At 50.7% G+C, this 14658-nt stretch overlaps 1 protein-coding gene across 2 annotated transcripts in view; it reads left to right on the forward strand.

Moving 5' to 3' along the window:
* The first annotated feature begins 3727 nt into the window (after window positions 1-3727).
* LOC130190678 (uncharacterized) overlaps window positions 3728-14658 on the forward strand; it is a 29576-nt gene continuing 18645 nt past the window's right edge. Inside the window, exons 1-3 of one of the 2 annotated variants that reach the window (XM_056410220.1) lie at window positions 3728-3909; window positions 5889-7768; window positions 12176-12310. In XM_056410220.1, coding sequence (XP_056266195.1) covers window positions 5924-7768; window positions 12176-12310 — 1980 coding nt within the window. In that variant the 5' untranslated portion in view covers window positions 3728-3909; window positions 5889-5923. Of the gene's footprint in view, window positions 3910-3959; window positions 4093-5888; window positions 7769-12175; window positions 12311-14658 lie in introns of those variants that run through there. The other variant, XM_056410222.1, reaches the window with a different exon arrangement.

A 14658-nucleotide genomic window follows, 5' to 3' on the forward strand; every position in this document is an offset into this window, starting at 1 on the left:
TCTCGTTATACTTCTGAACACCGTGTGCATCATGATGTCATCATTAGTTCTGCATCAGGAGCAGCAGCTTGTTTTGCTTTAAAACTCTTGATACATTATCTGCAGAGGGCTGGAAGTTCGTCTGAAGTTGGTCTGAAGTTGGTTTAAAGCTGTTCTGAAGTTGTGTGAAGTTGGTCTGAAGTTGGTTTAAAGCTGTTGTGAAGTTGGTCTGAAGTTGGTTTAAAGCTGGTTTAAAGTTGTTCTGAAGTTGTGTGAAGTTGGTCTGAAGTTGGTTTAAAGCTGGTCTGAAGTTGGTTTAAAGCTGTTCTGAAGTTGTGTGAAGTTGGTCTGAAGTTGGTTTAAAGCTGGTTTAAAGTTGTTCTGAAGTTGGTCTGAAGCTGGTTTAAAGCTGGTCTGAAGTTGTCCTCTGGACCAGGACTCTGTGGACCAGACCATGTGATGGATGCTCCACTGTGGAAACACATGTGGATGAACAAGGGCTGATGTCCCCCCCTTCCCTCAGCTGGAGTATGTCCTCTGATGCTGCTGTAGCGACGGTAACCAGGGACAACACGTCGCTCTGGATCTGCTGCAGGAGGACGCCAGAGCTCCATATGTTCAGCATAACTCGGGAGGGGGGGGGGGCAGTGCGTCACCCCACCGGCCCTCTGTGTGTGTGCGTGTGTGTGTGTGTGTGTGAACTCCAGGAGCATTTAAAACTAAATTGGGGGTATTCTTTTTTTCTTGTGAAATAACATTTAACCTTTGTGCAAAAATAATAAATATACTTTTTAAGACTTACAGGATATGAGCACATATCATAGAAATGGCAATAATAAGATTATTAGGCAGTAAACTACAGATTTAAAGTGTTTTCTGTTCGTTTAAACTAAACAAACAGAAAACATAAATCAGACAATCATATTTAATTTTTATTTTTGATTTCTTAGTGGTTATTTATTGTTATACATTTTTTTAACAACTATTAACAATGTTTTTTTTATTTTTATAATTAAAATATATATTTATTGATTGTTTGTGTGTCCCTAGTCCGGTCAGTACAGATCGGACACACAACAAAGACCAACAACAGACCTGTATTGAATGATCCTAGAGGCCCTCGTGGGGCGGGGGGCCCCTCTAGTGACATCAGGGGCCACGTCACGCCGCTCAGGGGCCGCTCTGACCTCGGCCCGCCGTGTCTCTGGGCTCGTGGCGCTGAAGGCGTCTGAACGTGAGCTGCAGAGTCCCGGTGGAGCCGTGTGACGGAGCCCGGCTGCCCTGTGGCGGTGCGGGTGGTGTAGGAGGGGGCGGAGCTTGCTAAATGACAGGCCGCGTTGGATCACAGTAATGAGCGGAGCGCCTCGGCCCGCCACGCGGACGGACGCTGCTGTGGGAGTGGTCATGTGACGTGGAGGAGGCGGTCCCTCGAGGACGAGCATCTGCGTCCCTGAGAGACGGCGTGGAGGGCAGAGGGTTGTCTCCCAGAGAGGCCCCTGAGAAAAGAGACTCATGCAGACCAGGGCCTCACATCGCCCCGAGTCCAGGGGCCGGGGCCCTCGTGGTCTCATCGCCCCGACAGGAAGCAGACATGATGACGTTGGTGCTTGTAAAATTAGGTGACATAACTTGGATGAAGATGTATATAATATATTTTATATTTATTCGGACAGATTATTTTGAAAAGGGCATTCTCAAGGCATTTTTATATATATATATATATACATATATATAAATATTTATTTATATTTTGTGTGTACATATATATATACATATCTTTATATATATTAAAAAATATATAAATATATATATATATTTGTTTAAATATATACATATATATAGATATACATATTTTCTATTCTATATATATATTTTTTTTTAGGGCTGTGAAACGATTAAACATTTTAATCGGGTTAATCACAGATTTTTGTGGATTAATCATGATTAATCACATATTACCGATATTCTCGGTATATTTTGTGAGAACATAGAGATTTATGACAAAAGACAGATATATACATTTATACATTCTTCTATACAATGGTGCTGCAACTCAGCAGTTATTTAGCAGTTTTCTTCCATATGGAACATTAATACATCTTCATCCTAAACAGAATGTTTAACCCTCCTGTTACCTTTCGGGTCAATTTGACCCCATTCAATGTTTAATGTCGGTGTTCTTTAATCAATTTGACCCCAGGCTGTTTTTCACTGTCAAACATATAAGAAATATCAACTTTTTTATTTATTAAAAGGACTATTTAGGTAGTCAACAAACAAACATAAAGTACCTCACACTTAAACTTGGGAAGCAATATTAATTCTAATAATCTTCTGGAGGTTTTAATTGCTGGGGTCAAATTGACCCCGAGGGTAAAATATGTTAGTAAATGTAAAGGTAACAGGAGGTTAAACAGAACATTTTTCTCTTGTTTGTCAACCATTAACTCCACCATGATACAATCTAAAGGCCTCTAGTCTTCCTCTAGCAGCTGCTGAGGCAAACTGACTGTGTGGGTTTTCTTCATGAACTGGGCCGTGATGAAAGGGACGGCGGGACACCGCTGCAAAGCTGAAACCTCACCGCCCGGACAGGTGGACAGATTGACAAGTGACTTCTTTTGCTCGGTCCCGATGCGCGCAAGACGGAGCTCTGTGCGCGCCAGACGGAGATCGATAAGTGTTAACGCAACGCGAAGAGACAGAAATGACATGCTGCTGTGGAGATACGATCAACAACAGACGTTTAGTTTAATAAAAGAACAAAGACGTGCTCTAGAGAACATGTCAGGGGCGGGCCAATCTCTTTAATGTCATGCGATCTACCGACACTACGCCGCGATCGACTGGCAGGTCGCGATCGACGTGTTGAGACCCTGATCTACAGGAAGTAAAAGTCGTAACAAGGTTTCCGGAGGTGAACCTGCGGAAGGATCATTACCGATGAACAGACCGTCTGCATGAGAGCGGACAGAGTTCAGATTGAAGTGGTGTATTGGAAGCTCATTTTGCAAGTTACTTTTTTTTCGTCCCGACGACCAACAACAGACGGATTGGAAGCTCATTCTGCGCATGCGTTAAATGCGTTAAAAAACAAAAACTAGTTAAACCTGAAATTGAATTAACTGAGTTAACGCGTTATTTTTCACAGCACTAATTTTTTTATATATATATATATATTTAAAAAAATATAAATATATTTTTGTTTTACTATATATATATATTTTAATATATGCTCTTTTAATAATGCCAATGTGTTTTGTTAAGAATTCTTTTAGAGTTACAAGAAGTCAAATTAATAACAACAGCCTCAGGAATAAGCCAAACACTGGCTCTGAGTTGGCGCTCAGCCAGTCGGTATCGAGGCGGCTCGTCACTAATCCAAACCAACTGGAGCAGCTTCACCAACGTAGAGCATCGAGAGGCAGAGCAGGACGAGCCCTCTGGGAAGAGGAGAGAGGAGGTCTCTACAATGGTGAGGAGTAAAAGTACACTGGAGGTGGGGAGGTGGAGGGGACATGTGTAGTAAAAGTACACTGGGTGTTGTATACTCTTGCGTACAGTGAGCTGTCTGATGGGGGGGGGGGGGCTCTGAGGATGTGACTCAGACTCTGTCAGAACCAGATGAGAAGAAGGAGAGAGGGGAGGAGGGGAAAGAACACCACCCCCTCTCTCTCTCTCTCTCTCTCTCTCTGGCGTTCAGCGTCAGCAGAAACCTTAATGTGATCAAGATGGAGGTCGCCTCTGGTTGTTGCTCTGGTCGTTGCTCTGGTCGTTTCTCTGGTCGTTGCTCTGGTTTCGGAGCATTTCCAGTTTTCCAGCGGCGGTCCTGACGTGAGTCCAGAGACGTCTTTCAGGAGGACAAGGAGCGCTTATGGATTCATTTAAACCAAAACAACCACGCAGTCGTTCCCATGGATGAATGAGAAGGTAACGCCTGCATGTCTGGATCGGTGTATCTGTTGGGTCATCACCACTGAGCAGCTGCCGGTCACAGAGGGAGCTGAACGGTGTGTTCTTAAAGGACCCTCAGTCTGTGGAGGTCTCAGTGTCTTCTTGGAGGACTCTGAGTGTGTTGACAGCTTGAAAGACATGTGATCACCTTTAAGAAATGTAAGAAGAATATCCAATGCTTTCATTTTGAAGGTTTCAAATTAAATGAATGTTTGTTATAATATTAGATAAATGTTGTTATGTACACTATTTATACATTCAAATAAACAATAATTCAATGCAAATTAATTATAGTGCAGTTACAACAAGAGGCGGCCATGATGCTGATGTGGCCCACTGGCCCTTTAAGAGGCGGCCATGATGCTAATGTGGCCCACTGGCCCTTTAAGAGGCGGCCATGATGCTGATGTGGCCCACTGGCCCTTTAAGAGGCGGCCATGATGCTGATGTGGCCCACTGGCCCTTTAAGAGGCGGCCATGATGCTGATGTGGCCCACTGGCCCTTTAAGAGGCGGCCATGATGCTGATGTGGCCCACTGGCCCTTTAAGAGGCGGCCATGATGCTGACGTGGCCCACTGGCCCTTTAAGAGGCGGCCATGATGCTGACGTGGCCCACTGGCCCTTTAAGAGGGCGCCATGATGCTGATGTGGCCCACTGGCCCTTTAAGAGGGCGCCATGATGCTGATGTGGCCCACTGGCCCTTTAAGAGGCGGCCATGATGCTGATGTGGCCCGCTGGCCCTTTAAGAGGTGGCCATGATGCTGATGTGGCCCACTGGCCCTTTAAGAGGCGGCCATGATGCTGATGTGGCCCACTGGCCCTTTAAGAGGCGGCCATGATGCTGACGTGGCCCACTGGCCCTTTAAGAGGCGGCCATGATGCTGATGTGGCCCACTGGCCCTTTAAGAGGGCGGCCATGATGCTGATGTGGCCCACTGGCCCTTTAAGAGGCGGCCATGATGCTGAGGTGGTCCGCTGGCCCTTTAAGAGGCGGCCATGATGCTAATGTGGCCCACTGGCCCTTTAAGAGGCGGCCATGATGCTGATGTGGCCCACTGGCCCTTTAAGAGGCGGCCATGATGCTGACATGGCCCACTGGCCCTTTAAGAGGGCGCCATGATGCTGATGTGGCCCACTGGCCCTTTAAGAGGCGGCCATGATGCTGATGTGGCCCACTGGCCCTTTAAGAGGGCGGCCATGATGCTGACGTGGCGCACTGGCCCTTTAAGAGGCGGCCATGATGCTGATGTGGCCCACTGGCCCTTTAAGAGGCGGCCATGATGCTGATGTGGCCCACTGGCCCTTTAAGAGGCGGCCATGATGCTGATGTGGCCCACTGGCCCTTTAAGCGGCGGCCATGATGCTGATGTGGCCCACTGGCCCTTTAAGAGGCGGCCATGATGCTGACGTGGACCACTGGCCCTTTAAGCGGCGGCCATGATGCTGATGTGGCCCACTGGCCCTTTAAGCGGCGGCCATGATGCTGACGTGGCCCACTGGCCCTTTAAGAGGCGGCCATGATGCTGATGTGGACCACGGTGAACATTTGGACGCCCCGCTCTAACTCCGTTAGCTACATCATTCTCATGTTATACTGAATGTGGGCTGAAGTGTAAATATTATAAACTGGTTTGGTTCTCGTTGTCGAGACGCTCCGTCAACATGGACGTCTACTTTATTCTCCAGAAGCTTCCGGATGCTTCAGCTCTGCTTCTTCACACTTCCGGCTGCATGAGGAGCGCCGCTGGAGGAGTTGATTCCCTGTTTCATCCAGCAGAGTTTATACTTTCCAGGGACTTGTGATGCGTGACGATCCCGCCTCCTGGACTTCCCCCGCTGTTTACTCCGAGGGTTAAATGGCGCTCGCCGCGTCGTCTTCTGCAGGTTCGGTTCTGGAGACTCACAACTCGCCGACGCCGTTGTTTCTAATCTCGTTTCTCTTCTTGGTTGCAGAACATCTGGTTCTCCGTCAGCGCTGGAGGTCCGTGATGCCGGTCGCCATACGCAAGAGGAGTTGGGCGGAGCCGGTGACTCATGCTTCAGGACTGCAGTACAGCTACGATGACCTGGACCTGGTCTGCCGCCACGGGGTGGACGGCGAGGGGGCGGGGTCTTCAAAACAAGGGCGGCGCACCAGGTGTGCCTCCATGCCAGAGGGCTGCCGCCACCTGCCCTCACTGGACCGGACCCTGGAGGCTCGGACCCTTGAGGCTCAGACCCTTGAGGCTCAGACCCTTGAGGCTCGGACCCTTGAGGCTCAGACCCTTGAGGCTCGGACCCTTGAGGCTCAGACCCTTGAGGCTCAGACCCTGGAGGCTCGGACCCTGGAGGCTCGGACCCTTGAGGCTCAGACCCTTGAGGCTCAGACCCTTGAGGCTCAGACCCTTGAGGCTCAGGCCCTGGAGGCTCAGACCCTGGAGGCTCAGACCCTGGAGGTGTGTGATAGTACTGCATCAGGACAGCCGAAGCTACTGGCCAGTGGTGTGAAGGTTCAAGGCCCCAATGAGCTGCTGGGTGGTAGTCCTGCCTCCAGGGCCTCTGGATCGGAGCCTCTCCACATCGCAGACACTGGGAAGTCTGCAGAACGTCTCTGTGACCCAAACCCTCGTGCAGCTGGGAGCATTGGTCCTACGAAGGAGGCCCTCAATGGAGGAAGCGGCGGTGAGAGTAGCCAGAGCCACAACATCTGCCATGGCGATGATGTCTTTAAGAGTCCACATGTCTCACGTGAAGGGCAACAATGCATCTCTATCTGGTCCAACAATGGGCCTCCACTGTGCGGATGGGCTGCTGCGCCGCCCGGCGACCTTCCACAGCGCCAGGAAACAAAGGAGATTCACACAGAGGGTCACAGCAGAGCTCCTGGAGCCGCTCAGGCCGCACGAAACCGGTTCTCTGCCGCTGGACCGGAACCTCAAACTGACCTCTCGGATCTCCAGGAGGACGAGATTTCCACTTCTGGCCATGCGAGTGTAACCACACCGGTCGGCTCGGTGGGCGCGATGGAGAGCGGCGCTGCGATGTCACCGGCTGACGGCTCCGTGGGGACAGCGGAGACTTCACTGGTGGAGGAAGACCAGGACAAAGGAGGAAGTGGAGAGGCTGCCGCCGAGCCGGATGGATCAAATGAGCCAGAAACTCTCAATGAAAACACAGGACTTCACTCGAGTGAGGCTCGAGGAGCCGAGCCGGACCGCCGGTCTCGTGGTTGTGAAAGACCCCACCGGGCATTGTGGGAGCGGCGGAGTGAAGAGATGACGGCGATGCCGGAGCCTCAGGGGGAGGAAGGAGCCGGAGGCAGCCGGGAGGTCCGGTGTGAGCCAATCGCATCGGCCCATGTGTGTCGCAACAGCAACAAGTCGGCTGTACGAATGGATCCTGGATCCTCAGAAGACATGACAACGAGCTGGTCTGCAGACCGGCGTGCGGAGCCGTCGACCTCCTTTAGTCGACCAATAGAAAGCTCTGATGTCGCGCCATTGGCCGGTTGTGACCATGAGACCACGATGTTGGATGCTATCCCAGAAGTTATCCCTGACGCCCCTGGACTGGATCCTCAACAGCACACCCCAGATGTTCCTCATGTGGATGTTGACCATGCAGCATCCCAACAGCAGACCGACAACCCGCCACCTGCAGAGGTCGCCCACGGGCTCCCTCCGGAGGGTCTCCATGGCAACCGAGCCCACGGCGAGGCGCCCGGCCGCCAGGTGGCAGACGGTCAGAGGGAACGCCAGAGGCCGAGAGCCAGAATGGAGGAGCCGGCTGCCCACAGGGGCCCACCAGGGGCCAGTCCGGCTGGAGGTCCAGTGGCCGGCGTGCGAATGAGAAAGGTAAGGCTGTCTCCCCGAGAGGCTCCTCTGTCTGCGTCGTACCGCCGGCTCTCCAACCGCGTCTAACGGACTCTTTCTGAGCTTTTATGACTTCACATCATTTCTGCCCCACACTCTGGCAACTGCCAGGGGAAAAGAACGACTTCACTGGTGTGTGTGTGTGTGTGTGTGTGTGTGTGTGTGTGTGTGTGTGTGTGTGTGTGTGTGTGTGTGTGTGTGTGTGTGTGTGTGTGTGTGTGTGTGTGTGTGTGTGTGTGTGTGTGTGTGTGTGTGTGTGTGTGTGTGTGTGTGTGTGTGTGTGTCTCACTCACTCACTCACTCACTCATCCGGCTCCTTGCAGAACAAGGTCCTATAAGGGCAGGAGGTCAGTGGGGTGAAGACACAGCGTGTCGGGCGCTTTACACTCTGAGGGCAAAAACCTAAACTATTTCGTCCCTGGAGTCGAACAGTGAGCGACACGCTGTTGATTCATTGGTAGTCGCTGTGTTTGTCTTTTTGGAAAACAATAAATCCATTATTTGCAACGCAGGCATGTTGTGTAGAGCAGCAGACTGATCAAACTATTCCAGGTTGTGTTCCAGGGTGTGTTCCAGGTTGTGTTCCAGGTTGTGTTCCAGGTTGTGTTCCAGGTTGTGTCCCAGGTTGTGTTCCAGGTTGTGTCCCAGGTTGTGTTCCAGGTTATGTTCCAGGTTGTGTCCCAGGTTGTGTTCCAGGTTGTGTTCCAGGGTGTGTTCCAGGTTCAGCGTGACGCCCGTAGTGTAAACTCAATGCTAGTGAATAACAGTTCCATCTGTTTTGGACTGTAATATATTTCTCAGTATTTTCTCTGCACGATGACGTGTGATGTCACACTGCTGCTCATGTCCACACACACATACACACATACATACACACACACATACACACACACATATACACACACACACACACACAGAAGATGTGATGTCTTTGGACATTAAACTGATTATTTCGACAGAGATTCCGTCCACGTGTGCACAAAGTGTTCTGGAGGCGTCTCCTCCGTCGTGAGGGTGAGGTCACCGGCTGCCAAGCGCCAAGAGGACGAGTCCAGAGCCAGGACACGGAAAACCAGAGCAGCATTACGCAACCGCTGGATTCAATAACTGCCCCCTGGAAACCAAGGGAAGGAGTTAGGACACCGAGGGAAGGAGTTAGGACACAGAGGGAAGGAGTTGAGACGCTGAGGGAAGGAGTTGAGACGCCGAGGGAAGGAGTTAGGACACCGAGGGAAGGAGTTAGGACACCGGGGGAAGGAGTTAGGACACCGAGGGAAGGAGTTAGGACACAGAGGGAAGGAGTTGAGACACCAATGGAAGGTGTTGAGACACAGAGGGAAGGAGTTGAGACACCGAGGGAAGGAGTTGGGACACCGAGGGAAGGAGTTGGGACACAGAGGGAAGGAGTTGGGACACAGAGGGAAGGAGTTGAGACACCGAGGGAAGGAGTTGGGACACAGAGGGAAGGAGTTGGGACACAGAGGGAAGGAGTTGGGACGCCGAGGCAATGCAGCCGCCATATTTTGCTGTGCGTAAAGGAGGTGGTGAGGACAGACATGTGCGTGATCGTCTCCAAGGGGCTCCAGGCTGTTGATCATCAATACGAGGAAAGAAGAAGCTGTTATTATCTGTTTGTGAGCAACAGCAACCTGGAACTCTCTCTGACACGGCGTCATGCTAACGGATGACGTGTTGTTGTGGCAGATTGTAAATTGAAGCCATCTGGTTGGTTCAGATGATCCTGATATCGTCTCGTTGCTGCGCGTTTGTTTTAGCAACACAACGTCATCTCCACCGCAAACTGGCTCGTCATCGTCATCATCGTCTTCATCGTCTTCATCTCAGTGCTCTCTGTTCCTGTCGGTCCTCATTTATCAATCAAAGGATCATGCTGGGAATGTTTATGAATGAGATGCAGTAAACCGGCGGTTCTCAAATGGGGGTCTATGTACCCCTGGGGGCTGAAGGTCCTCTAGGGGTACATAAAGGTTCTCTAGGGGGTATGTGAAGGACCTCTAGGGGGGCGTGGAGGTCCTCTGGGGGTACGTGGAGGCCCTCTAGGGGGTACGTGGAGGTCCTCTAGGGGGTACGTGGAGGTCCTCTAGGGGTACGTGGAGGTCCTCTGGGGTACGTGGAGGCCCTCTGGGGTACGTGGAGGCCTCTAGGGGTACATAAAGGTCCTCTAGGGGGTACGTGGAGGCCCTCTAGGGGGTACATAAAGGTCCTCTGGGGGTACGTGGAGGTCCTCTAGGGGGTACGTGGAGGCCCTCTAGGGGGTACATAAAGGTCCTCTGGGGGTACGTGGAGGCCCTCTAGGGGGTACATAAAGGTCCTCTAGGGGGTACATGGAGGCCCTCTAGGGGGTATGTGGAGGTCCTCTAGGGGGTACATAAAGGTCCTCTAGGTGGTACGTGGAGGTCCTCTGGGGGTACATGGAGGTCCTCTAGGGGGTACGTGGAGGTCCTCTAGGGGTATGTGGAGGCCCTCTAGGGGGTACGTGGAGGTCCTCTAGGGGGTACATAAAGGTCCTCTGGGGGGTACATAAAGGTCCTCTGGGGGGTACGTGGAGGCCCTCTAGGGGGTACATAAAGGTCCTCTAGGGGTACGTGGAGGCCCTCTAGGGGGTACATAAAGGTCCTCTAGGGGGTACGTGGAGGCCCTCTAGGGGGTACATAAAGGTCCTCGAGGGGATACGTGGAGGTCCTCTAGGGGGTACATAAAGGTCCTCTAGGGGGTACGTGGAGGCCCTCTAGGGGGTACATGGAGGCCCTCTAAGGGGTACATAAAGGTCCTCTAGGGGATACGTGGAGGTCCTCTAGGGGGTACATAAAGGTCCTCTAGGGGGTACGTGGAGGCCCTCTAGGGGGTACGTGGAGGTCCTCTAGGGGGTACGTGGAGGTCCTCTAGGGGGTACGTGGAGGTCCTCTAGGGGTACGTGGAGGTCCTCTAGGGGTACGTGGAGGTCCTCTAGGGGGTACGTGGAGGTCCTCTAGGGGTACGTGAAGGCCCTCTAGGGGGTACGTGGAGGTCCTCTAGAGGGTACGTGGAGGCCCTCTAGGGGGTACGTGGAGGTCCTCTAGGGGGTACGTGGAGGTCCTCTAGGGGGTACGTAGAGGTCCTCTAGAGGGTACGTGGAGGTCCTCTAGGGGGTACATGGAGGCCCTCTAGGGGGTACGTAAAGGTCCTCTAGGGGTACGTAAAGGTCCTCTAGGGGGTACGTGGAGGTCCTCTAGGGGGTACGTGGAGGTCCTCTAGGGGGTACGTGGAGGTCCTCTAGGGGGTACGTGGAGGCCCTCTAGGGGGTACGTGGAGGTCCTCTAGGGGGTACGTGGAGGTCCTCTAGGGGGTACATAAAGGTCCTCTAGGGGTTTTAAGGCCACAGGGTGGAAGGAGAGAAGAGGGAGGAGGGGAGGAGGAGTCTGAGAGTTCAAACAGTGTGGGAACTGTCTCCCATCTCAAAAAACATGAAGTGGAAAGGAATGTAACAGAAACCTCAAAAGATTGGAACGAGGGATGAGAGGAGAAGAGAAACCTTCTGAGAGAAGCCAAAGCACCAGAATCCCCCGCTCTGCACTTTCTCCTCTTGTTGTTGTTGTTGTTGTCTGCAGCCAGATGAGCTCACTCAGCGACGTCTTGTAGAGACGTCCTCGTGTTCGCTCAGTGTTCCGTCGTGGCGCTGGACGTCCATGAAGGCCTCGATGGGAGCCTTTATTTGGGGAGCCGATTCTACCTCCATAAAGATGTCGACACATTAGCATGAGCATCGGTCCATCTCATATGTCGTCATCTGGACTCGCCCATCCTAAAGTTAAGCTAGAGCCACCTCACAGGACTTGATTCTTACGTAATAACGTCACTGTTTGAGTTCTCTCTAATCAACTCACATCCACTCGCCTCCAGAACTTTGATTCAGTTCAAGATTTTAAGGTTTTATTTGCCATTTGTGCCTAAAGACCATCAGTCCGGACACATTGGAACTCTAGTGCAGAGCCAAGAGTTTAGAAATAACACGATAATAAGAAATACAAAATATAAAAGACAACACTGGGGAGGATGGTATTGTCTTACTGATGAGGCGCCACCTGAGGTCAGTGTGAGGCTTGTTATAGCAGAGAGGAGGTGAGCCACTGCAGATTAGCAGCTTACTGTTTGTATGTTATATGATCACAAATGGACTATATATATATAAACATATATAGATTTATAAATGTCTATATAAATATATACATAGCTTTATAAATATCTATACATATTTATATATATATATATTTAGTATATTTATTTTTATATATACATGAGGAAACATATATATGAATAAATTAGATATTTATACATGTTTTTATATTCATATGTGTGTATATATGGTCATATTTCATTGTCTGCCTGCAGCGTGAGCATGCTCGTCTGGACTCGATGGTTTTGCTCCTGATGAAGTTGGACCAGTTGGACCAGGAGATCGAGAACGCCCTCAGCGCCTCGTCCGCCATGGGCGGCACGCCGACCCCCCACCGGCGACCGCTGCAGGTACACAGCTGGACACACCTGGACACAGCTGCATGTGCTCCCTCTTTATCTGAACGTATCAAACCCAACGCATCTGGAAATTGCCTTTATTTGTAGACTTTGCCCAAAGTGTCATCTGTCCCAAGTGGCCGTTATGGGCATAACCACGTCTATAAACAACGTGTCATCTGTCCCTAGTGGCCGTTATGGGCATAACCACGTGTATAAACAACGTGTCATCTGTCCCTAGTGGCCGTTATGGGCATAACCACGTCTATAAACAACGTGTCGTCTGTCCCCAGTGGCCGTTATGGGCATAACCACGTCTATAGACAACGTGTCATCTGTCCTTAGTGGCCGTTATGGGCATAACCACGTCTATAAACAACGTGTCATCTGTCCCTAGTGGCCGTTATGGGCATAACCACGTCTATAAACAACGTGTCATCTGTCCTTAGTGGCCGTTATGGGCATAACCACGTCTATAAACAACGTGTCATCTGTCCCTAGTGGCCGTTATGAGCATAACCACGTCTATAAACAACGTGTCATCTGTCCCTAGTGGCCGTTATGGGCATAACCACGTCTATAAACAACGTGTCATCTGTCCCTAGTGGCCGTTATGGGCATAACCACGTCTATAAACAACGTGTCATCTGTCCCTAGTGGCCGTTATGGGCATAACCACGTCTATAAACAACGTGTCATCTGTCCCTAGTGGCCGTTATGGGCATAACCACGTCTATAAACAACGTGTTGTCTGTCCCTAGTGGCCGTTATGAGCATAACCACGTCTATAAACAACGTGTCGTCTGTCCCTAGTGGCCGTTATGGGCATAACCACGTCTATAAACAACGTGTTGTCTGTCCCTAGTGGCCGTTATGAGCATAACCACGTCTATAAACAACGTGTCATCTGTCCCTAGTGGCCGTTATGGGCATAACCACGTCTATAAACAACGTGTCATCTGTCCCTAGTGGCCGTTATGGGCATAACCACGTCTATAAACAACGTGTCGTCTGTCCCTAGTGGCCGTTATGAGCATAACCACGTCTATAAACAACGTGTCGTCTGTCCCTAGTGGCCGTTATGGGCATAACCACGTCTATAAACAACGTGTTGTCTGTCCCTAGTGGCCGTTATGAGCATAACCACGTCTATAAACAACGTGTCATCTGTCCCTAGTGGCCGTTATGGGCATAACCACGTCTATAAACAACGTGTCGTCTGTCCCTAGTGGCCGTTATGAGCATAACCACGTCGATAAACAACGTGTCATCTGTCCCTAGTGGCCGTTATGGGCATAACCACGTCGATAAACAACGTGTCATCTGTCCCCAGTGGCCGTTATGGGCATAACCACGTCTATAAACAACGTGTCATCTGTCCCTAGTGGCCATTATGGGCATAACCACGTCTATAAACAACGTGTCATCTGTCCCTAGTGGCCGTTATGGGCATAACCACGTCTATAAACAACGTGTCATCTGTCCCTAGTGGCCGTTATGGGCATAACCACGTGTATAAACAACGTGTCATCTGTCCCTAGTGGCCGTTATGGGCATAACCACGTCTATAAACAACGTGTCATCTGTCCCTAGTGGCCGTTATGAGCATAACCACGTCTATAAACAACGTGTCATCTGTCCCTAGTGGCCGTTATGGGCATAACCACGTCTATAAACAACGTGTCATCTGTACCTAGTGGCCGTTATGAGCATAACCACGTCTATAAACAACGTGTCGTCTGTCCCCAGTGGCCGTTATGGGCATAACCACGTCAATAAACAACGTGTCATCTGTCCCTAGTGGCCGTTATGGGCATAACCACGTCTATAAACAACGTGTCGTCTGTCCCTAGTGGCCGTTATGAGCATAACCACGTCTATAAACAACGTGTCGTCTGTCCCCAGTGGCCGTTATGGGCATAACCACGTCTATAAACAACGTGTCGTCTGTCCCTAGTGGCCGTTATGGGCATAACCACGTCTATAAACAACGTGTCGTCTGTCCCCAGTGGCCGTTATGGGCATAACCACGTCTATAAACAACGTGTCATCTGTCCCTAGTGGCCGTTATGGGCATAACCACGTCTATAAACAACGTGTCATCTGTACCTAGTGGCCGTTATGAGCATAACCACGTCTATAAACAACGTGTCGTCTGTCCCCAGTGGCCGTTATGGGCATAACCACGTCTATAAACAACGTGTCATCTGTCCCCAGTGGCCGTTATGGGCATAACCACGTCTATAAACAACGTGTCGTCTGTCCCTAGTGGCCGTTATGAGCATAACCACGTCTATAAACAACGTGTCGTCTGTCCCCAGTGGCCGTTATGGGCATAACCACGTCTATAAACAACGTGT

Source organism: Pseudoliparis swirei, chromosome 24 (genome assembly GCF_029220125.1).
Source record: "Pseudoliparis swirei isolate HS2019 ecotype Mariana Trench chromosome 24, NWPU_hadal_v1, whole genome shotgun sequence".
In the NCBI taxonomy this organism is placed as follows: Eukaryota; Metazoa; Chordata; class Actinopteri; order Perciformes; family Liparidae; genus Pseudoliparis; species Pseudoliparis swirei.